The sequence below is a fragment of the Lissotriton vulgaris genome, chromosome 1_1, assembly GCF_964263255.1.
Source record: "Lissotriton vulgaris chromosome 1_1, aLisVul1.2, whole genome shotgun sequence".
NCBI classification, from domain to species: domain Eukaryota; kingdom Metazoa; phylum Chordata; class Amphibia; order Caudata; family Salamandridae; genus Lissotriton; species Lissotriton vulgaris.
This window is the reverse complement of record NC_141685.1, coordinates 328,400,480-328,426,276: the sequence shown is the minus strand read 5'-3', so window position 1 is coordinate 328,426,276 and position 25,797 is coordinate 328,400,480. Positions and strand designations below refer to the sequence as shown.

Here is a 25,797-nt window from a genome sequence, read left to right as displayed (position 1 = left end):
ATCTATGGTCAACATTCGTAATCCAAGGGATCTCTTTAGTCTTAAGAAAATCCTAAAATGATTCAATCTATTGCCTCTTTAAAACAACAACCTCTCTGATTGAAACAAACAGGACAGCACAGACAAAAAATGTGTGAAAAAGCGAGATGGCACCTCACGGGCGCACCACCAATGGGACCCCTGGTTGGTACTCACCAGGATGGCCCTGTTCTCATCATCGGTGCCATCAAGCTAAAACCAAAAACGTGTCTCGAACCTCAAAAATAAAAAGACAGTGAATGGTGCAGTGGACACAACTTATATGTGACAAAACTGACAACATTTAACATATAAGTCACTGAGCAACTGGGACCATAAACTTTACTTTCATTCCCTTCTCTGTTGCAAAACAGTGAACACACATATACTAAAAAAGAAGAGAGTAAATACTACCTATCGATTCACTCTCTACTTACAGCCGACATGTTTCATTGCCTTGGTTTCTATCAGGCAATTTCTTCAGGGCAATACACTTTAAATGCCACTGCAAGAGACACTGAAGCTTGGGTGCTGTAACATAAACAAACAAGAGTGTGATCACCTGGTGTCCCTCTCTGTGTTCTGCATCTCAGACTATCAAACCACCATGCTATATTAGTAAATAAATGAAAGAATTCTATTTACCCTGCATGCAGTTTTGCCTCTCATACCAGTGATGAAAGTATGCTAAAAACGGAGTCCAGCCCCCTTAGGTGAGCATGGTCCTTACTCCCCGTTCGAGAAAGTTACTGCAATTTAAAAACACAGAGCATTTAATTAATTCAGTATAGGAGCCTGCTCCCAGCTAGCGCATTACACACAGCCTAAATGCAGCTAAGTTAGATGTTACCGGTGACAGAGTAGCGGTCGGCGTCCTCTCAACCCTCGAGCGCCGACCGAGTGAATCTCTGTTTATTTACCGGCTGTGGAGTTGCGCGTTTGCGTGCTAGGATTGGTCCGCGATGACCAAGGCTGCCGGTTTTCCGGATCTCGGATTGGTTCCTGAGATCGCGTACCGCGCGTTTCCATTGGTCCACATTGTCAGCTGACACGGGTGCCGATTTGCGGAAATTGTGATGGGACTCAGACTGTCCTCATATTGAATGCCGGTCTTCAGTAGAAGGGCGCAGCCATTTTTAAACGGGCACTTAAACCTGGTTCAGAATGGAAAAAGGAAATTAAACCAGTATGTTTAAAGTTTAGTGTACGCCAAGGTTTATAACTAAACTGCACTATTAAAATAAATAGGTTTTGTTGATCGTGTCCCGTATTTATCTAGTGTAGAATTTAGGTGTTAACAAATTCACAGTGTATTAGGGATTTATAATGGCAACTCACCCCGTGTTCTAAGAGTGGAAAAGACAATTAAAGGCTAATAAGGGACTATCACATGCTAAGCCTGGTCAGATCAGATATGGTGAGAGTCATGGTGCTACTGAAATGGAGAAGGAGGTTTATTAATATGGATCTTATTATTATATGTTAATTTTAATTTAGGATGGAGGAGTACCACCAGTCATGTAGGACAGTAGACCATTACGCTAGAAGACAGCTCTTCAGGTGGTTAACGCAAGTTATTCCATTCCAGTAGTTCGTTCAGCCCTTTCTGCTCGCTTTGTTCTTGACAAATATATATCAAGAACAAAGCGAGCAGAAAGGGCTGAACGAACTACTGGAATGGAATAAGTTGTTTGAGAGCCCATATGGCATGTGAAGAAGGATAAAGGGTGGATCCGGCATCTTTTTTTTAACCTGATATAAGGGTGCAAAGAGACGGTAGAGAGTTGATAAACCCCTCCGTTAGGGAATACGGTCTCGTACAAACTTTTGGGGCTAGCGCCTTCTTTGAATCTGGCCCCGGAGTCCTGGGAGCGTATGTTGCTGACTCTTTAGACTGGGTTCTATAAGATGGGTGGTTTGCTTCTCACAAGGCCAGTTTGGTTCCTCTATGCATCTGCCCATGCGATGAGGTGTCGCTCAGACCTTGTTGCACTTTGTCTTTTTTTGAAAAATGGATTCCTCCTTTACACAGTGTTCTTTATTAACCCTTTTATGCAAGTACAAATTTCGCAGATGCAGCGAGGCATTGCTTTACTTGCGGCCGTTAGAGTGCTTGGATATATGTACAGCCTTGGGATCGTTTTTAAAATGTCAAACCCAATCATATAATTGAATTTTTTTTAAAACAAAAACTGTAGATTACATGATTGTAACATACTTTTTAACTTGTTATCTTTTTGAACCTTGACATTTTATTGTTTGCATAATGTAAATATATGTATTGTATCTTTCATGATCTGCTTTTAAGTGATTGAACAATTCTGGATTAATTTGAAAAAAAAAAGTGCAAGCTTAAACTTCAATTGTTTTCTGGTCCTAACAGTAGAGAGATGTTACATCAGTTGACAAATGACACACATTTTACTTCGTTACTATTTATTAAACAAAAAACCAAAATGTTCAGTACCCTTGATCAGTAGTAGGCCGAAATATATATGGCAGTATCTGCCTGGGAGCAATTCTGGCCCATTAACCCTTAAGAAAAACTACTTAAGATTGAACACAGCTCTCTCTATGCCCTTAACAGAGTAAAATTCAGGGCTTTAACGTTGGCTTTCCAACATCCTTATTCTTTTATTTTTCAGACATTCAGGCATATATTTACAGGCATGTTTTGGGTCACTGTCCTGTTGACTTCACCCTTTTATCTAATTTTTAGCTTTGGACAGATGGTGTCACTTTGTCCTCCAAAGATCACTGATACTGAGAGAAATCCATGATGGGCTCATTGATTGACAGGCATCCTAGTCCTGCAGCTTCACAACCATTCCAAATCATCACCAGTCCACCATTCTGCTGGACAGACTGCAAGAGGTTCTTGTGGTGGAATGCAGCAAGTGACTGTTTGTCAAAAGCCAAGCAACTACACTTTGCTTTCTTCTTTCCATATAACATTTTTCCAGAAGTCTTGCGGCTCATTTTGGGGCTGTTTTCCAAACCTAAGCTGCACTGCAGCATTCTTTCTGGAGAGAAGGTTTTTTCCTGCTGGCTAACTTTCCACTAAAGCTGTACTAGCTCAGATGTTTCTTAAAAGTAGAATCACTAGCTTCATTATTTCGGATATTGACAGAGACCTCTGGATTCCTAGATATAGCTTTGGTCAGATTAACAGCAACACATTTGTCGGTTTCGCCTGCACAGCGCTTGCTCCGTGCTTGTGAAATCTCTTGTATTTCAACTATCTTTAAACAGGGGCTCTTATCAGTTCCCATTGCCGAATGACTGTGTTCATTTGCTTGTGTGTAGAACTTTGTTGTTGTTAACTTCTCCTGGCTCCACGCATTTACGATACTTCTACAAAAGCTGTTCATACTATTTAAGTCCCATTAACTGTCAGGATAAGATCTCTTCCCATGGAAAAGCAGACAGTTTGTAAAAGTATGCTGGAATGCTTTCTTTCTATGTACTTAGTAGTGTAAAGCAGATGCTCTAGCCTTGGAACGTTTGTAGCATTTCCTATTCATGTTTCAGTAACTTTCTTTGCACTTTGTAGGCATTATGGGATTGATTTTTTCAACTGAATCTATTTGGTCATTATGATCAAATTCTAAATGTTCTAATAAACACTGCATGTTAAAAATAAAGTTAAGGTACAAGGGCTATGTTATATTTTACTACTAAACAGGCAGCCACCATTGCAGTTACCTAGCAGACAACAGGGACATAAGTTGAATGGTGCAGCAGGTGCAGTAGCACAGGGTCCAAAAGTTGTCAGAACTCTCTTAAACACATAATGGTTGCCCTGGTCTGCACTCTCCAACCTTCGCCCGATTTCTCTCCTTCCTTTCATTAGCAAACTGGCAGAGAAGCACGTTAACACCACTCTCTCCAATTTCCTCGAAGCGACAGGGGGCCTGGACCAATCCCAATCTGGATTCCGGCCCAACCACAGCACTGAATCAGCCCTCCTCTCTGTGACAGATGAGATCAAAATGTCACAAGATAGAGGGGGCTCCATGATTCTAGTGCTGTTGGACCTGTCCGCAGCCTTCGATACCGTGTCTCATAACACCCTACTGAACCGGTTGCAGGGAGTAGGAATCGGAGGCGTAGCACTATCTTGGTTGGAGAGTTTCCTCTCCGGGAGATCACAATCTATCAGCCTGGGCCCCTTTCGTTCCATCTCAAGGGGGCTCACGAAGGGGGTGCCACAGGGCTCATGCCTTAGCCCTACATTGTTCAATGTCTATGTGGCCCCCCTTGCTGAGATTGTGCGGAAATATGGGTTCATACCGGTTTCCTACGCTGACGACACTCAGCTCCTCTACCCTTTCAGCTCCCTTGACCCCAAAATCAAGGGGAATTTTGCTGAGGGTATGAGAGCGGTGTCACACTGGATGGCGAGGAACTGCCTCCAGTGTAATGTAACAAAGACAGAGGTCTTGCTCTTTGGCAAAGCAAGTATCCTTTGGACCCCTGACTGGTGGCCACTCGACCTCGGCCAAGTACCTGTACCCAAAATACATGTTAAAAATCTTGGAGTGAAGTTGGATCAAAAACTGACCCTGAAAGAACACACTAACTACATTGCGGGACTATGCTTTCACACCATTGGTCTACTCAGGCGCGTCTTTCCTTTTCTCCCTGCCACATGTAGAAAGACACTTGTACAGGCCTTGGTAACCAGTCGCCTGGACTACTGTAACGGCCTGCTGACATTAGCCAACGCGGATGCAGTAGGCCGTTTGCAGGTGGTCCAGAATACGGCAGCTAGACTGGTCATGGGTGCACCTGCCAGGACTCCTTCTAAGCCCTTGCTGAAAGAACTGCACTGGCTTCCCATATGGCAGCGCATCCACTTCAAGATCTGTTGCACGGTGCATAAATGTCTGTATGGAGCAAGTCCTAAATACCTAGCCCAGTCTCTGGAACTGTACCAGCCCAGCAGGTCCCTCCGCTCTTGCAACCAAGCCCTGTTAAAACCTCCCATCACAAAGAAGACTAGTCATGGAGACCGTGCTTTCTCCGCTGTTACTCCTGCCCTCTGGAACAATCTTCCCATTAACCTAAGAACAACCATAAATCACCTGTCCTTCAGAAAGGCATTAAAAACCCTTCTCTACCAAGAAGCATTCCCATCCACATAAATCTTAGGCTGCTCTACCTAATGTCTTCTTAGCTGGCAAAGCGCGGAGATACCCTTACGGGATTGATTCCTGCGCTATAGAAGAAATTAAAATAAATAAATAAAATAAATAATATTGCTATATTTGACTACTAAATAAAAGCAGCTGGGTTACATCATCTTTTTATAGATTCTACAACCTGCTGGTCTATTTCTAAGAAAGACTTGAAAATCCATTTGCTTTCTAGATTGCAGGCAAGAAGAGAGGATACAAATTCTAAACTGTCGACAGTTAGAGCATTCCTGGCGGTCCCTAGCATAATGCAAATGAATGTGAACTCAACGTATCTATCGTTCATCGCTTATTTACAACAGATATATTTTGGTGAGATTTTGGCGAAACTACATCCCCTTGATGTTGGGTCTCCCCCATAATATCAATGTAATTTCCGATCTCCCATTTTGTACATGTGATCTATTCAGAATGATTTGCACTCTGTTTTTTTGTAAATGTTATTGTGAAGAACGGAAAAGGTTTATTGTCCCCCTCATGCGTAAAATGAATTTTAGACAGTGTTGTGTGGCCCTTTATTACCTGCAGTCATTATCTGACCCTTTTACATGTCTTTCAATGGCGTCCTTTTTATCTGCGATACAAAAGGGGATGATGAACAGAGCGTTTAGGCAAATCAAACACTCACCCCCAGTCAACTGATCTGGGTTTAATCCATCACCATTCTTTAGCTCACTCAGCCACCCCAGTTCAGAAATGGCCATATGCAAATCAGTCTGACCCTGTGCCTCATGGGAACAGTCCAGCCGAACTGCCAAGCCATGTCTTCCCTGGACCGGTAACAAGCATCTTGGGACCGGTTTCGGATTCATAATCCTCATCAGCCAGGCTATCTTGAATCCAGTGGCCAAGTGAGCAAGGGACTCACGTCTGAGCATACCCTGCCAACTTAAGGCGAACTAAGCGATACAAAAGGGGATGATGGACGAAACCGGTCCCAGGCACTAGGACCAAAAACGCTAGGTACCCCACTCAATACCTAAAATTGCTATATTTTACTACTAAAGAGGCAGCAACATTTGCAGTTATCTTGCAGTTAAAAGGGGCTTGATTTGAATGGTGCAGCAGGTGCAGTGGCACTGGCGCCAAAAGCTCTAGTAAATACACTAAATGCAGAATATTGCCAAACTTTCCTACTAAACAGGCAGTCAAGTGCAGTTATCTAGCAGACACCGGGGTCATGATTTCAATGGTGCTGCAGGTGTAGTGTCACTGGGGCCAAAAGTTGTCAAAACTCAAAAAACCAAATATTGCTATATTTAACTACTAAATAAGCAGGCACAAGTGTAGTTACCTTGCAGGCACTAGGGTATGTATGTATGTATGTATAGGCATTTATATAGCGCACTACTTACCCGGAGGGTCCCAAGGCGCTTCGACCGCTGCGAAGCCCTTCCTGGCTTCCCTGAGAGATGGCCCCTTAATGGGTATCTCCAGGGTGAGACCAGGCATCCCCGGCGGTCTGGTGGGGCTGTTAGTGAAGATGAGGCAAGCTTATGCCCAGAGTTGCCGAGTGTGAGCGCTGATCGGCATGATTTCAATGGTGCAAAAGGTGCAGTGACACAGAGGTCAAAAGCTCTAGGAACCCCCTCTAAACACCAAATATTTTACTACTAAACAGGTAGTCACAAATGCAGTTATCGTGCAGGCAATAGGGGCATGATTTGAATGGGGCAGAAGGTGCAGTTGCACTGGGCCCATAGGGTGTTTGAACACCTCAAAAACATAATATTGCTATTACATCAATTAATTCCATTATTTCCCTCTCTCATTTCTCAAGATTGTGCAATTACTTACCCACACCATACCACTAGTAACAGCACAATATATTGCCTTTTTGCACATAAACAAGTCATGACAATTAAATAGACTTTCAGTAACTTATATTGTAAAACTACTCCGCAAGCTACAACTTACAACAAAAAACAGCTTGTTATTAATCACATAGGCGAAACCTAATGAATTTACTAATGCTTGTTTGAATTGGGCATGATGTAGTACCACAAATCAGAAAGTGCCAGCCCAGACTACTGTCAGTTTTGTCCTTTATGTGCCAGCCTTAAGTGCTCTGCTAACCTCTCGCACAGAACATGTTAGCATTGGATACAACGCTGATCTCTCAAAACTTACCAGCATGAGGCACCATGTCTGTCTTTGTAAAGCGCATGAATCACCCCACATGGGGTATCTCCGCACTGTAGACCGCTGGGGAACCCGTCCTGGCTTTCCCTGTGAGATGGTCCCTACCGGGTATCTCCAAGGTGAAACCAGGCATCCCGGCGTATGTGGGGGGCCGTTGTGGAGATGAGGCAAGCTAATGCCCAGAGTTGCCGAGTGTGATCCCTGGTTAGAGTAGGCACCAAGGCGAGAATTATTGAGTCTGCTGACCCTGGTCCACGACCCTGCCGCGTCGGGAATTGAACCCTGGTCCCGGGTCATCCTCTGCTTCCGGGTCTGCCGCCTCTAACCAGTGAGCCACACCACTCCATAAAGTGATGTGTAATCCAACCTCTGAGATCAACACCGCTCAATGTTGGCTGCCAGGGCGAGGAAAGATTTCTCAAATGTTTTTCAAGCATTGCCCTGCCTGCTTCCTTGAACTGACGGCTGTCCAAAAACTGTTATTTCACATGTGGTTGCTTTTTATGGGTGCTTCCTGTTTTTCAGACAAGCACATATCCAATAAGTGTCCAGTTTTGTAGCACTCTGTGTTTAACCTCTTTCTAAGCACTCCAAAATCGGACAGTTCAGATCACTGAGGTGCATCTACAATTATTGCTGTGCCTGTCGTGAATGTCAAGTGCAGACCCTCCTGGGTTATACATAGGAAGGTAGCACCAGTGCATCTATAGAATACAAACAAAGAAAGGAGTGGATTTGAAGAACTAATCTTGCCCCTGGTAATTACTCTGGGCCACAATCCGGTCCATCACTGTTTGGCCATCATGTCACCTCAGACAGGAACCAGCCATATGCACATCATTCATGGTTGTGTTCCAAGTGGAACAGTACAGCCCGAACTGCCAAGCCATGTCCCATCCGAACAGCAACATATGCAATCCAGACCGGTTTCAGTCAATTGAAGATCCCAAGTAGGGTGCAGTTTGATTGCAGTGACACAGTAACCACAGACCAAACATTAGGGCATCCCACTCGCTATTAGGGAAGGCAAAAAAATCCACCTAGGCACATCTACAAATTTTAAAGCTGTTACCCCAATGCTCGAATGAAAGCATTTAATATGAGTGTCTGATCATGGGTTGATGATCGGTCCCCGGTAGCTTGTTTCCTTCGCAGTATAAGAATTGGCTTGGTAGTTTGGTCTGCCCTGTTCCCATGATGCACTGGGCTAGGGTCACACTAATTTGCATATAGCCAAGTTCTGAGCTGGGATGGTGCAGTGAGCTAAAAAACGGTGATGGATCAAGCCCTGATCTTTGGACTGGGTAAGAGTGGTCTGCTCAATTCAGACACTCTGTTCATCACCATCCCCTTTTCTGAATCATTTTTGTCCACCATAAGCGTGGAAGGGTATACTCAGATGTGAGTCCCTAGCTCATTGCAGCATCAGGATTCAAACAAGCCGGACCGAAGACGGCTGAAATGCCAGAAACCGGTCCCCGGTAGCTTGTTTCCTTCCCAGTATAAGAATTGGCTTGGTAGTTTGGTCTGCCCTGTTCCCATGATGCACTGGGCCAGGATCAGACTAATTTGCATATAGCCAAGTTCTGAGCTGGGATGGTGCAGTGAGCTAAAAAACGGCGATGGATCAAGCCCTGATCTTTGGACTGGGTAAGAGTGGTCTGCTCAATTCAGACACTCTGTTCATCACCATCCCCTTTTCTGAATCATTTTTGTCCACCATAAGCATGGAAGGGTATACTCAGATGTGAGTCCCTAGCTCATTGCACCATCAGGATTCAAGCAAGCCGGACCGAAGACGGCTGAAATGCCAGAAACCGGTCCCCGGTAGCTTGTTTCCTTCCCAGTATAAGAATTGGCTTGGTAGTTTGGTCTGCCCTGTTCCCATGATGCACTGGGCCAGGATCAGACTAATTTGCATATAGCCAAGTTCTGAGCTGGGATGGTGCAGTGAGCTAAAAAACGGTGATGGATCAAGCCCTGATCTTTGGACTGGGTAAGAGTGGTCTGCTCAATTCAGACACTCTGTTCATCACCATCCCCTTTTCTGAATCATTTTTGTCCACCATAAGCGTGGAAGGGTATACTCAGATGTGAGTCCCTAGCTCATTGCAGCATCAGGATTCAAGCAAGCCGGGCCGAAGACGGCTGAAATGCCAGAAACCGGTCCCCGGTAGCTTGTTTCCTTCCCAGTATAAGAATTGGCTTGGTAGTTTGGTCTGCCCTGTTCCCATGATGCACTGGGCCAGGGTCAGACTAATTTGCATATAGCCAAGTTCTGAGCTGGGATGGTGCAGTGAGCTAAAAATCAGTGATGGATCAAGCCCTGATCTTTGGACTGGGTAAGAGTGGTCTGCTCAATTCAGACACTCTGTTCATCACCATCCCCTTTTCTGAATCTTTTTTGTCCACCATAAGCATGGAAGGGTATACTCAGATGTGAGTCCCTAGCTCATTGCACCATCAGGATTCAAGCAAGCCGGACCGAAGACGGCTGAAATGCCAGAAACCGGTCCCCGGTAGCTTGTTTCCTTCCCAGTATAAGAATTGGCTTGGTAGTTTGGTCTGCCCTGTTCCCATGATGCACTGGGCCAGGATCAGACTAATTTGCATATAGCCAAGTTCTGAGCTGGGATGGTGCAGTGAGCTAAAAAACGGTGATGGATCAAGCCCTGATCTTTGGACTGGGTAAGAGTGGTCTGCTCAATTCAGAAACTCTGTTCATCACCATCCCCTTTTCTGAATCATTTTTGTCCACCATAAGCGTGGAAGGGTATACTCAGATGTGAGTCCCTAGCTCATTGCACCATCAGGATTCAAGCAAGCCGGGCCGAAGACGGCTGAAATGCCAGAAACCGGTCCCCGGTAGCTTGTTTCCTTCCCAGTATAAGAATTGGCTTGGTAGTTTGGTCTGCCCTGTTCCCATGATGCACTGGGCCAGGGTCAGACTAATTTGCATATAGCCAAGTTCTGAGCTGGGATGGTGCAGTGAGCTACAAAACGGTGATGGATCAAGCCCTGATCTTTGGACTGGGTAAGAGTGGTCTGCTCAATTCAGACACTCTGTTCATCACCATCCCCTTTTCTGAATGATCATGGGTTTGAGCACCAGATTAAGTGTGTAGATATCTAATTATGTTTACAAGCCTAATGGTGTGTGCACTTCTCATTGTGTCTATGGACTTCTAATGTGTGCATGTTTTTGAGTATCAATGAGTGATGGTGTGATTGACCGTTTGGTAGCATGCACAGGAGTCTCATGACATGCCTGGGTGTCTGTTCGTATGTGGGTGGCTAGTCACATGTGTGATCATTGGATGTCTGGTCATGCGCGTGCATGTCTAACCATATGTGGCTGGTCGGAGCTGATGTGTGTGGGGACATGGTGTGTGGCAGTGCATCATGGATGTTTGGTAGTGCCCTCGGATTTGCATGGGTACCTGCAGCTACACAAACAAGCATTGGCATAGCCAATAGGTCTCGCCTTTGGGACATTATAAGCATCTAGCCATGCAACAGTTGATGTTACACCAAGGATATTGTGCTGCATAATTAAATACTTATAAGGTCCCAAGGGCAAGACCTATTGGCTATGCCAATGTGTTATATCTTGTTCTTATGCTTTATTACTTTCTTGACACTGTCCCTTTAACCTGTTCATTCCTTTTGGATCCTTCCTTACTCCTGTGTTCTCTCTTTGCTTGGTGTGGCAGTTGCCTGCTAGCCTGGAGAGGGACACCAGCTGTTACCTGTAGCTTATAATAAATATACCTTTTTATTAGTATTCTTGTATGGACTTCATAACTCTTTCCCTACAACATTTTGGCGATGTCTGGCTAGCATTACTTGGAAGAAGCTACTGAAGGTATTGTGATCGGCACAATGCTTGTTCTGTTTTTAATCGGACATTCATCCATGGCTGATGTGCTCGTGCACAGAGCCTAGGGCACCAGTGTCTGCCAGTGGCATAAAGTAACAGGATGCCCCTCTTACAAAATATAAAGAGGGGCTACTGAGTCTCCCATATCTCACATAGATTAATTGACCCTGGGCTGAAAGGGGGCTCCTGGAGCGTTGAGGGCACCTGTGCGCCGCAGGGGCTCCAGGGGCCTGCGTTACGCCCCTGGTGTTTGCAGGTGGTTGGAACCAGAGCTCATTTTTGGGGACCAGGACGTATTTTTCATTACCACACTTTGACCCCCCCAGCATGCGACAGGAAGGCAGAAAATGGAGAACAAAAAATAAAGAAAAAAATAATTAAACAAAGGATGAACTGAGCTAGAGAAATAGCAGGAAGTGCTTGCTGGGTGAGGGAAGAGAGAGGCACTTACGATTCAAGACTGGCTTTACTTGCTATTCGTAGCTCTGGCACTTGTTAGTGCAGGCAGATACCTCTGAAGTAAACAAGAGCTCCACGCGCTTCTTCTATTTTTTGTTTTGTTTTTTCGACACACATATTTTCAATGTTTGTAGTTGGACAATTTTACATAGAATATGGGATACTAAGCTGACTGGCTTTTGTGCTCACCTGAATGGAAAGGTGGAAAGAGACACGTTGTCCCTTAGAACAATAGAAGTCAATGTCAGAGGCATTTATGGGCCAGAAAGACCGTCTCTGCCTCTACGTTCCAAGACCAGCCTACGAGGCTTCTACCCGTCCACAGAAAGCACTTTGGCGCCAAAGCAGGGTATGAAGTGGTACATAAATGCAACGGTAACACAATGTGATGAGAACTATTACTCGCTTCCCTAAAAAAACAGGTGAGCTGGAACCATTTGAACTAAGACACGGACGAGCCATTGAAGGCGGGCTCAAGCCTGCCTTGAACCATAAGCCGGGCTCTGGCTTGGCTTGGGGTTGTATGGGAGTCCTGATGAGCCAAACGCAAGCAGGGCTGCAAAGTTGTCGCCTCTGCCTCCCCTGCAGCCCTGCCTGCAGTAGCACATCATTCTCCTAGCCTCGCTGGATGTAGCAGAGTCTAATTCCACTTTCAAAGTCAGAGTGGCACGGGCACGTAACACTGACCAGCCCCAGGGATCTAGGAGAGGATTTGATAGTGGGCAGAGGAAGAGAGACAGAAAGGAAGGACTTTGTGCAAAGGGCGAAAAATCGAGGTTTTAGGAGTGAGAGAGAAAGTGAGAGCAATTACTGAACTCGTAGAAGAGGCACTTTCTTCCAGTTGGATTTCGGGAAAAGAAGCCTTATTCTTACAGACGAGCAATCCGGTGATGTCCTATTTTATTGCTTCCCAAAGGTTCACAAGGACCAAAGGCCACCCCCAGGAAGACCCATAATATCGGGCATTGGGTCAGTCTTAGAGCCTCTATCCACTTTTATGGATTATTTTCTACGCCCTTTGGTTAAAACTATGCCTACATTCTTGCAGGACACTAAAGATGTTTTACATCTTTTACCCGATGTCGAGTTTGATGAACAGCTAGATTATCTAGTGTAATTCGACTACGAGTCGCTTTATACCACCATGCCGCAAGATGAGACACTAGACACTATTATCCAGATACTCAGTAACATCCAGATGGATTCTATAACACCAGTACCTTTTATAATGTCTTTGGCACAATTGGCAATGAAAGAGAATTTGTTTAAATACGAAGAGACGATCTATCTCCAGGTGTCCGGCACCAGCATGGGCAGCGTTTTTGAGCCAAGCTTGGCCAACCTTTACGTTCATGCATTTGAACAGGAACATGTCCTTACAACCTCCAATCCACACTTTGAATCAATTCGTCTATGGAAACGTTACATATATGACGTTTTTGTCATATGGCGCAGGACCTTGGAATCTCGGGTAGAGTTCAAAAACTGGCGTAATAGCAGGAACAAATTCCTGAGATTTACGCTTGAAGTCAATAAAGAACGGATTGCTTTTCTTGATCTATCTATTTAAAAAAAAAAAAAAATAACAAAGAGAGGGTCCCAGGGAATCTTTAGTGACCACACAGTTATAGCCCCCGGAGCAAAGTACAACTAAACAACAAAAATAACTGTGGGTCAAAATGGGGAGAGGATGTGTCTTTTAAGAGGTGTGTCTGGGTGAATGCATGTGTGTTGAACAACTATTATGAACAGCACACAACATTGTATTGCACTAGATGGGAAAAATATCCATCAGTTTATCGTCCTTAACCGCCCTATCATCATTTGAAACCTTTCCCAAATGTGGAAGCAAAGTTGTTGCCACTTCAACAAGGAAAAGGTGGTGCGTGGTAACTGGGATATTATTAGATAAACTGGGGAGCAGTGCAAGAAAAAAGAGTTTGAAAATCAAAAGGTAAGGAGAAAACAGTGCTCTATGTTTAAAATTGGATAATGAACGCTAGGGAACTTTATTCTGGTGCCGTTCACTTCCAAGGTTAAAAAATTCAGTGCAAAACAATCAGTGAGTAACCCTAATACACACTGATTCATATCATTGTGGTCGACATCTTTCTGCGGTCTATAGATCAACAAGTATCATCCGCTTCATCAGGACCTAAAGTATATGCTACTGCTCAAAGTGCGTTAAAAGGAAATTGATACAGATATCACCTGATCAAACCTGGTGATCCTCCTATATATGTGGGGGGAATCCAGGAAAGACGTCATCAAGACACAGACAACACAAATAAAAAGACACATACAAAGATAAAAACGACAATCACATGGTTAGTGTAAGTCATTTTGCATTATACATTGATATGATATGGCTTTACTGTGAAACTAGTTGCCAAACTCATGATAAGGCCTTCCTTTTAGGCTGGTTACCAATCAATATTTTCCTCTCGCTCACCTTTAGGGTTAGAGGAACGTGCCACTCCTCACCTGGCTACAGCTCAGGAAGATAGTGCACCGCTCTAAAATAAGGAGATGAGACCTGTAAAGTCACGAAACCACTGCGAGAGCCAGACAAAAAGGCACCCCATTGAGTCTACTGTAGATGTCCATCATAGGCACTTCAAGAAAAAAGTAAAAAGTAAACCCCCTAGATAGGTGGGGTTGATCTTATATTGTAGATGTGAAGTCTACCCTTCTATGTACTAAATATCAGATACATCTGTCCGGATTTGTTATGGAAATCAGCATACCAAACTATAGCATTTAAGGGGTTGTATCCTTGTGTTAAGATCTGGCGTATTCAAGTTACAGTGTCCTCATCAGAGAACACACATCTTGCCATACCTGCTGTTTGAACTAGTTGCATGTGATAAAACATACCAAACTGTAGTTCAGAGATGAGCTCTGGGCTATAATATTGTGACACTACTTTTGTACACAGTCCTTGTGGCAGTTTGTGTGGTCTCTTGTGAGGATACTTGCATACAACTCAAGAACGCTAGCTCGTCATATAGAAAAGAACCCCTATAAACTACAGTTTGGTATGTTTTATCACATGCAACTAGGTCAAACAGCAGGTATGGCAAGATGTGTGTTCTCTGATGAGGACACTGTAACTTGAATACGCCAGATCTTAACACAAGGATACAACCCCTTAAATGCTATAGTTTGGTATGCTGATTTCCATAACAAATCCGGACAGATGTATCTGATATTTAGTACATAGAAGGGTAGACTTCACATCTACAATATAAGATCAACCCCACCTATCTAGGGGGTTTACTTTTTACTTTTTTCTTGAAGTGCCTTTGATGGACATCTACAGTAGACTCAATGGGGTGCCTTTTTGTCTGGCTCTCGCAGTGGTTTCGTGACTTTACAGGTCTCATCTCCTTCTTATTTTAGAGCGGTGCACTATCTTCCTGAGCTGTAGCCAGGTGAGGAGTGGCACGTTCCTCTAACCCTAAAGGTGAGCGAGAGGAAAATATTGATTGGTAACCAGCCTAAAAGGAAGGCCTTATCATGAGTTTGGCAACTAGTTTCACAGTAAAGCCATATCATATCAATGCATAATGCAAAATGACTTACACTAACCATGTGATTGTTGTTTTTATCTTTGTATGTGTCTTTTTATTTGTGTTGTCTGTGTCTTGATGACGTCTTTCCTGGATTCCCCCCACATATCTAGGAGGATCACCAGGTTTGATCAGGTGATATCTGTATCAATTTCCTTTTAACGCTCTTTGAGCAGTAGCATATACTTTAGGTCCTGATGAAGCGGATGATACTTGTTGATCTATAGACCGCAGAAACATGTCGACCACAATGATATGAATCAGTGTGTATTAGGGTTACTCACTGATTGTTTTGCACTGAATTTTTTAACCTTGGAAGTGAACGGCACCAGAATAAAGTTCCCTTGTGTTCATTATCCAATTTTAAACATAGAGCACGGTTTTCTCCTTACCTTTTGATTTTCACACTCTTTTTTTCTTGCACTGCTCCCCAGTTTATCTAATAATATCCCAGTTACCACGCACCACCTTTTCCTTGTTGAAGTGGCAACAACTTTGCTTCCACATTTAGGAAAGGTTTCAAATGATGATAGGGCGGTTAAGGACGATAAACTGATGGATATTTTTCCCATCTAGTGCGATACAATGTTGTGTGCTGTTCATAATAGTTGTTCAACACACATGCATTCACCCAGACACACCTCTTAAAAGACACATCCTCTCCCCATTTTGACCCACAGTTATTTTTGTTGTTTAGTTCTATCTATTTTTCATACATTGGGAGGTTTACAGAGTGAGCTCTATCGTAACCGGATGGCGCGCAATTCATTGCTGCAGTTCGACAGCCACCATCCGAAGTCGCCATGTGAAAACTTGCCATACGGGCAGTTTTAACGGATACGGAGGAATTGCTCGACCATACAGGAGGAACATTCAAAAAACCTGATGAGTCAACTAGAAGACAAGAAATGTTCAAAGAAACTCATTAGACGGGCTAAGAAACGAGCCTCAAATACCAACTGTGAAGCTTTGATTGAGATACCATCACCCAAGCCACCATTGGGCACATTGATATTCGTGCACACTTTTAGTGCTCTAACTAACAAGATTTAAAAAAAGTGTAAGAAAACATTGGCGCATTCTTGAATAGCTGCTCAAACAAGATAGCTCCACCCTTGTTTTCAATGAAAAGGAGCACCAATCTGAGAGACTAGCCGGTTCACACACGCCCGCCGACCAAGATACAAGAAAAGGATGCTACCTTGTGGGACCTTCCTAGGGTGCAAGGCCACTCTCCCTGTGGCTCTTGTGGTGTATGTGCCCAGACTAGACGATCTAAAACCGTTGATATAGGAAGTGCAAAACCATGGATGCAATAAAATGTCACTAATTGTAATAGTGAGAACCTCATCTACTTGATCACTTGTCCTTGTGAATACAAGTATGTTGGCATGACTACATGGAAAGTTAAGCTGCAAATGTTGGAACACAAGAGCACTTTCCGGTGTACAAAAACTATAACTAAATTAACAAGACACTTTTTTGACAGTAATCATGAAGCAGATGACTTCATGTAGACGGTTCTAGAAAAACCTTTCATTCCATCCCACATCAGCGACAACCCCATGTTTTTATTTCAAAAAGAACAACGGTGGGTGTTTAGGTTATCTAGTGACACTACTGGCCTCAATGATGCGATTCCGTGGGTATCCCTCAATAAAAGATGAAGTGAGAAGTACAACAGTGCCCCTGGACACTCTTGCAGGTATAGGGTTGACATGTCAGTTTATCTTAATGGTGACATACCCTTGTTTAGTTGAATTGTCGAACATGACATAGGTTTTTTAAGTCCATCACACTCTGAGATCAGATTGGGTCCAGGGCAGACTCACGGGCTCATACTTGACGGCTACTTTTATTGGGGATAACTTTACGAAACGGTGGCTCTCAGCTTCCTTGTATATTCAATATGCATTGTTGCATAGTCTTCTTTCTTATAGACATAAATATGGCCATAAGAGAGCCCAATATAGAAAATCTACTGGCAGTCCAGAGCACCTTTCCATCACGACAGACATTTAATAAAGAAAACAGTATCTGGCATTTAATATCACGTAGCTCCTTTTTATGTGGCAAATAGCATAGTTTAGGCTCTTACGGCCACACAGATAACAATTTGGTCAATGACAGTTTGACGTGTTATGCTTATACTACATATCCGGGCATACTTATAGGGTCACTGTAGCCATTACTAAGTGGCTTATACACTTGCTGTTTTGTACATCTATACGGAAGCTAATAAAGTTGTAAGACTTGGGTGATACTTGACTTCAAGACTACAATTCCCGACAGATTTGAAACAATCCTGTAGTCTTAATACAATGACGGCATCACTGTGCGCTGCTACTGAGGCAGAATACGTGAGCTCCCTTTATTAAAAGACCACTTCTCTCTTGACAATTTGTGGTCGAAACTTTACATTAACACTACATTTCCCGACAAACTTGAAACAATTTTGTAGTCATAATACATTGACGGCATCACTGTGCGCTGCCATCTACGCACAATATGCGAGCCCCTTTTATTAGGCAACTGCGTCTTCCTTGAAAGACTTGGTTGATACTGTACATTTAGACTACAATACCCAAAAAACTTGTAACAATTTGTGGTCGTACTACAATGACGACATCACTGTGGCTGCCACCGACGCACAACATGTGAGCTCCCTTCATTAAAAGACTGCAGCTTCCTCCGTTCGGTACCTCCACTCCAGCTAGGTTTCGGCGGAGAGGTACCGACGGAGAGGTAAGATGAGGTGGGGTCAGAGGGTTGTTTTATGGCAGTGCTTGTGTTCTTTTGACTATTTTGAGACATTTTCTTGGCTCTTCTGTTGTACATGTGTCGCAATTGTGGTCACGTTACCTTGTGATATCCTAACGTTTTGAGCTACAGCGAGAAAGTGTTTAGGTCTCGCGACCTATCAATGCGCGCAAGCGCATTGAGCGGAGCGATAATTCAAGTGCTCAAAATACTCGTGAAACCAAGGGTTTCGTTCGTGCGGTTTTCTTTGAGTTCACGTGAATCACGTGACCAAACAAGCATGCGCATCAGCCTCCGTCCCTCCCTCCTAATTGCATTTTTTCGCGGCCGCACAGCACATCAAAGGGCTTCTCCCAGCGTGCGCTGTGCGGCTTCTCCTCCCCTAATTATTCATGGCTGGCCGGTGGCCGGCCGTACGTTCAGTTTCCCTGCCACTCTTCTTTTACATTACGTGCCACCAGTAATTTTTTGCAAATGCTCGTTTTTTTACTTGCTCTTTTCAAGGTGGTAGATTTAATTCTAGTGTTGGTGCGGAGTGCATGCTGTTTATGTAGATTCAGATTCCCTCTGGGTGCTTAACTGCAGACTTGGTAATGATGGCGGAAAAGCAACCTCCCTGAAAGTCACTGTTGACGGTTATGAGTTTTTAACCCCTTCCCTGCTCATGACGAGCTCAGCTCGTCATGAGGCACACTGGAGCTGTGCTTATGACGAGCTGAGCTCGTCATGAATAAAGAAGAATAGCAATTTCCAGCACAGGATGGAAATTGCCTTAGCAGCCAAGGTGTTAATGAATTGTGATTAACGCAAGGCAGCAGAACAGACATTATTGCATTATTTTTATTAACACCATAGCCTGACCCAGTACTTTCGATTTTTGCTCGATTTCAGTTCATACTTTATTTGTTGAAAGGCAGTGAAAAGTTTGAATATTAAAGCATTTAGATATGTTTTTACTTCTAATACTGGCTACGACTATAACCACATGCAACCATCGCAGTTTGATGAAATGTGTTCTATTTTCCAGTCACGCGCATGGCATACTGTTCACCCAGAGCTGCAGCTCCTAGTGTTTGTGGCAGTTCTTGGCACATCAACTTGATTTTTGCGAGGCTCGTACCAGAGCAACTTCCTCTTGGGCAGGAAGCTTGTGTCTTGATTGCCTGACCCAAGCTTCCTGTGTAGCAGTTTCAAGTCTCAACACCACTCAGATTCAGCTTTCAGAGCGAAGTACAAGCTTCGATCCAGTGCTCATTCATTAACAGCATATCACAGAAGAAAACTAACAAGCAGGGCATGGTCAGTCTTTCTCTTTGTTTCCATCTGTAGTTGTCAAATGTTAAATTATGGGCTTTTGTGTGGTGCTTATTTTGCCATTTCTTTGGTCTTGCTCATTTTTCGGCAGTCCGGTGACTTTACATAGGGCCCTTTAATACCGTAGCAGACCGGAGACCCGTTCTGATGAAGGTATTGTATGGATTTCATGTTCTGGTTACTTTCTTTGGTGGTACAGTCTTTCTCATTGAGCTGTGTGTATGTGATGTTTGTATCGTCTGTGCTGGCAGGGTGGACTGTCGTTTTCATTTACGTGGTTTCTGAATCCACTTGTTAGAGATGCCTCTTGGGCTGTCTAACCTTTGCAGTTAGCTTCTAAAAGACTTTCTCTCACTAAATATCTGTGGAGAATGTGTTGAAAGTCCCTAAGACTAGCCCAATGGAGCTGACGCAGCCCATCGTTACTAACCGGTTGGCATGATAACTATCTTGGTTTTTTTAATTATTTTATTCCGAAGTATTTCGGCTGCCCTGAAGACCTGGTTAACATGATCATGTGCTGTAGACCCAGTGAAAGTATTGATTTCAAAGACTCCTTTTATGTCCACCCTTTCTGATCCAATCGCTTGTCTAGAGTACAGAGTACATAACTGAAGTAGTCTGTGGGTTAGCAGAGTACTGATGTCTCTATTTCCCTCTCCATTACGTTAATGGGGATGTCCAAAATTAATTTCCTGTGAAGAATGCTTGACTTTGAAGTTTGTTTGGGTGGAAATCATAAACGTTACTGTGAAACTTAAATGTGCTCTTTGTTGCCTTTCAAACTCTTCAGTGTTATAGGAAATAGATTAGAAGTTTGACATGGCAGCAGGAAAGGTAGTTGTTATTCAGTTGTTTCGAAAGTAGAAAGGGGTAATATATGGTGCCTTTTAAAATAAAAACCATTATAACCTGCTTTATATGTGCATGCTCCTACAGATGTTGCCCATTTCAGCGATTACCCATATATAGTGATAAGTTATTACCCAATTCAGTGGTAATAATTATATTTACTTCATCGGGATGAACGGGTAGGCTTAACTTTCTGGGGTTCAAACCTAGGATTTAGATAGTGTTTCCTGGGTGTTCGTTTGTTCTGTTAGCGAGTTTTGTGTTATTTGTTAGCATGTGCCGATTGTAGTTTGCCACATTTTTTATCCGATTTTGGGCCGGCTCCGCTGGCTCAGTAAACAAGCATTGAAAATCCAATAGTTCTCGCCTTAACTTTACTTCTTCCATGCCATTCTTACCTCTCCCTTACTGTCGTTCTGCCCATAGCGCTTTCTTCTGATCTCCATCTCTTCTAGCCACACTATGAATTCGACTTCACTCTGCCTTCTCCCTAAGCAAACATTTGTAATGCAATACGTCTCACCTCTACGCATGTTTAACCTATTGGCATTATAAATGACAATGCCTTTCTATTTATTTTTTTAAAACCAAATCATAAATAAATGGCATTCTCATTTACAATGCCAATAGCTCATTTTTTTGTGGAACCCATTTCCAGCTTGCAAGCCTGCCTGAAAGCACCATCTAATTTTAGTTCAGCATCTCAATATGCAACTATATGGTAATGACGCTTCGTCACATTTCTTTGCCTATAACCAGTGATTTTATTCTAAGGAACTTTTTACCCCCGTTTCATTGGTTGCCTCTGCATCATAGACATTAACTCCTATAGCACCATCAAGGGTCAAGTGATGTGCTCCCCGACACTACAGGAAAGGCTTGTTATACCCTAGATTTTACAAAGGTATTTTGTAGTGGTATGGCATGCTGAAATGTATTGTGATAACAATAATATTCATTATCTTTTAAGTACTCACTAATGCTATGGTGCACAGGACAAACAAAGCAGGCATTAAAACAAAAAACAAACAAGCATTTGCAATGCAATAGGTCTCGCATTCACAAGAGTTTGAGCTATTACTATTGCAAAAAACAATGCCTTTTATTTTTGTTTTCATTTTAAAAACATAAAGGGCTTTGTCATTTACAAAACCAATAGCTCCAACTTTCCTACTGCGAGACCTATTGGCAACGCCAGTGCTTGTTTAACAATGACGCTTGTAGATACACTGTATATACATCCTGGGGAGGCATATATGACCATTTAGAAGTATATAGGTGATAGCTCTATTAAGCATACATCTTTTTTCGTCAGAGATGGCTGTTTATGGGTGTTTCCTGATACACTAGTTAGATAGTTCTTCAGTGCTCAATTGATCAGATATTTCATTGAAGAGTCTGTCCCTGACATGTCACGTCAGTGGACCCATTCAAATTCCGCTGTGGTTGCAGAAGGAGATGTGGGAGCCATACAAATATGTTTTTTTAACTTGGCTAACTACATGATAGACTTACGTGACGCCTAGCGCGTATCAAATTGAACATTGGGGATTACAAACTGAAGGTTTACCCAATTAGTTCTGAATATTCAGTCAATAAAATGTTGTTTGGACTATGATTATTCCACAGAGCGGGGCCTCATCCTATTTTCTTAGCTGGTGCCGAGTGAGGTGAGGTCTACACCTTGAGAAGCAATGGTAAGTACTGATTCTACCATTGCATTAATAGTGATTCAGTATGGTGTATAGCAGAAACGTTGCAGATTTATTTTTCTAATTATGGATTCCTATCTTCAGATGTCGTAATACATCATGTTTCCAAAGAGGATTTGAATATTGGTACAACACAGTTGAAACTGTATGTATTCATCACTTTTCATAGAATAGAAGGGACAATAATAGTGTGTGTGTTGAGGTCCTGAAGAAAGCCCGGATAATGTATCCTTAGTGGCTGAAACATGTTGACCGCTGAGACAGTGATTAATTCCTAACTGTCTCCCCTTTTTCACTCGCACGTTGGTTTTTAGCAGCACGACATTTTGGAGTCCTTGTGTCATCTCTGCTGTCTATCCTTTTTTAATATTACACTTTACACTCTTTTACTATTTTTTTGCACTGCACTCAAATACTCTTAATTAGATAAATAGGAAAAAGATCCTCTTTGTACGTACTCTTTCATGTAGGAACTACATAAGAGGATACAATTAGATCTTACTGTTCCCCCGATTGAATCAAGAGCGGACATAAGACGGTTGTTTTTGGAAACCCAGAGGATGACACTGGGTACTTGAATGTGCAATGATGGGCCACCAATAATCCTGAAGTGGTTCAAGTCTGTCTTTTTCACTTCATTTCTTCTCTGCACTTTTTTGTTTTCATTATACTGAATTAAGTAGTGCCGAATGTGGTGTTGTTTCCCAGATTAACTCTTTGAGAATCTGTGTTTATAAGACCTATGGATTCCTGTATTTTTTGTGAATAAGTAATTGGGGGATTGAATCCTTTAGGGTCTTTATAAAATTTCCCTCTGACCCTCTATATAGTGTTGTTGTTAGCGAAGAAAGAAAGAAAGTGGGACCAGAAAGAAACAGGGAAGAGAGAAAAAGAAACAGTAAGAGAAACAGATATCCCAAAAGAAGGAGGAAGAGAAAGACGAAGTAGATAGCATGATGGAGGGAGAGACAGAATATGTCATTGCAATTTAGTTGCTGACATGGCTCGTGTTTCGGCTCCTAGAGCCAAGCCGGATTCCTGATAGTTTGTGGCCCAGCTCTTCTCCTCAAATCTCTGCAGGGGTCACGTCGTAAATGTAGCGGTTTGTGAACTATTTCTGTGCACATGGTGCTGCCCGACTCCCCGATGTCGGCGCACAGGAAGAGCATGTGCATTGTGATTAAATACTGCACTGTTGATAAATAAAGCCTTCCACTGTTCCCATTCCAGCCTACGCACATTCTATTCCCACTACTCCTGTCTGGAGCTGGAGTGAACAGATGTGTAATGCCAGTCTTAAAGCAGGCTGTGGTAGCAGCTACCAGGCAGTGCCTCTCCCCCGCATCGGCCCAAATTCCTCCCTCACACCATGACAGCGGCACCAGCAATTCTGGGAATGCATGGGGCACATTGCCCGAAAACCACCATCACTGTGACATGTACAATACAGAAGCACTCAATGGCATGGGAAGGAGTGAAGGGCGCGTGCCTTCTACCAGAAATAAGATAATATGAAAGGGCGTACAGAGAGTTGTGGAAATTTGTGGTACCGGGCGCCTGGGGTGCTGTGCCTAAAAACCAGCACCCCGTGGCATGAGGGTAAGGGACTCAGGAGAATGCACATGGGACAATGCCACGGTAAATTGCGCCTTGTGTTTGGTGCCATCCTACTGGCACCTGAGAGCATGTCACGTTAACAAGCCACGTAGCATATCTCCAGTGACATATGGCGGTATTCTTGTAAAAGATCACTACTGAAAATAACGTGGACATACAACCGCTAATTAGTTTTGAATTGCATGGAAGTTTTATAAAAGAAAAAGAGGCCGCTCAGGGCGATCTGTGCCAATGTGAAATCCAGAGTTGATTCAAAGATCTGTTTCAGTGGCATACAGTACACCTTGAGATGGCCCGGGGAAAGAAGAAAATCTAATGGCATTCCCCAATGGATGCTGTTTTGGACAACAACAAATAAAATGAATTGCATTTGTTCCAAGTTGTAGCTTTCATTTTCTCCAAAGCAGTTCAGTAGGTGCCTGTAAATCTATATTCCGAAACGAGGCCCAGCTTAAACCAAATATTACTTGTTAAGGGGACATTCCAAGGATGCTGGTAAACATGTGTTTGAAGGGGGACATTTTCTCTACATTACACTGGCGTACCATGCAGCGTCTGTGCCATTAGATTTGTGCTTACCAGAAACTAATGAAACCCTCTAGTTAATCCACCAAGCAAAATGAAGGAAAGAGGACAAGTCATTCAAGCCTGCTGTCTTTCTGTAAACAAAGCACATCTCCCATTTTGTGACTTGGCCATAAATGATCAATGTGCCCCGCGCAGCCGGCCATTTGCAAGCGAGTTGAGCTCAGCAATCAGCCCCACGAGGTGACAAACGAGCGCTGAAACACAAAGGCTGCCCACGGCCGCGAAAGCAAAACTACTGGGCTAACAAGTGGGAGGGGTGGGAGGAGTGCGAGAGAACACACAGCGATTCCCTTGCGGGACCGAGCAAACATAGGTTGCCAAAGCTCGCTCCCGCAAGGGAATCGCCAAACATGCACAAATTGCCATTGAAAGCAATGCAATGCGTGCAAGTTTTTGACTGAAAAGCCAAAGCGATTTCTATAGGTCTTTTTCCAATGCATCGCATGCACACTGCGTAGGCGAGACATAACAAAAATCGCCAATCACTGTATTTTCATTAACCAACAGCACAGACCTATGGGCATTGCCAATGATTGGTTCAAGAATGATGTGCGCCTTGCCATGCACCATGCTGAAAATAGAATAATGCCTATGGGATTTAGATTGTAACTGTGTTGTACTTGTAAAGCGCACGGCTGCCCCAGCGACAGGGCGTCCCGGCGCTGCACTCATACCTCTGTGGAACCCTTCCTGGCTTTTCCCTGTGAAATGTTCACTCCTGGGCACCCCCAAGGTGAAGCCAGGCATCCAAGCGCTGCTGGGGCTGTTGTGGAGATTAAGCAAGCTATTGCCCAGAGTCACAGAGTGGGACGCATGATTAGACTAGTCACCCAGGTGAGAATTATCAGGTCCGGGGATATAGAGTCCAAGAGCCACCGAGGCGGGAATTGAACCCTGGTCCCGGGCCAGGCCTCTGCATCAGGGTCTGCCGCTCTAACCATTGAGCCACACTTCTCCACATGAGTCGGCATTTGTTTTTGTCGAAATGCAACCAGTCATGAAAGTCTAAATAATGCCAAAAGAGGGCAGCATTCCGTGGCGTTTCACCATAAAGGTATGATCTCTGTGTGGGGCTTGGAATGTGGCGATGATTGCACACCTGTGTCTTTACAAACTCACCTTAGCACATAAAAGAATATCCAGGAAATCTAGATGTCTCTTTTGACGGCTCTTTTCTGACTCCTTCTCGTGCTTAAGGGATTCTTTTCTCTGTTGTATCACAGTATCTGCAATGCAAGAAAATGACAGACATATTAAGGCCAGTACCACAGTCATGGATGTCAAGTCAATTAAATGCCAAAGGTAGGGCACTTTACAATCACCAGAAAGGACATCACATCACCCTTGATAATGACAAACTCGTGGCACCACTTGACCTTTGAGGGTTTGCTCAGAAGCCCACAGCTGGTTCTATCAATTGTCAGGTGTGCAGAATACCAAGATTGCCTGGTCGTTATTCCAACTTATGTCTATTTTTACACTTCTCCAGGCACTCCCTGCACCTTCATCTCTCTCACAGGTTCCGGCTTTCTTCCTTTGTTACAGTGTCATGTGGCAGATAGGGACATTGTTGACATCACTAAGTTACCATGAGCCCTGCAGCAATGATGCTGCTTTCGTGCACGTTACTACATAACTTTATTTTGCAAGACTCTGTTTATACCTTTCACATGAGAACTGTCTGC

The 25,797-nt window shown here is 43.6% G+C and overlaps 1 protein-coding gene across 1 annotated transcript in view; it reads right to left on the bottom strand.

Moving 5' to 3' along the window:
• LOC147747127 (cytochrome P450 4B1-like) overlaps positions 1–25,797 on the bottom strand; it is a 189,979-nt gene that overhangs the window by 34,100 nt on the left and 130,082 nt on the right. The window contains exon 7 of the mRNA XM_086952386.1: positions 25,232–25,338. Coding sequence (XP_086808512.1) covers positions 25,232–25,338 — 107 coding nt within the window. The remainder of the gene's footprint in view (positions 1–25,231; positions 25,339–25,797) is intronic.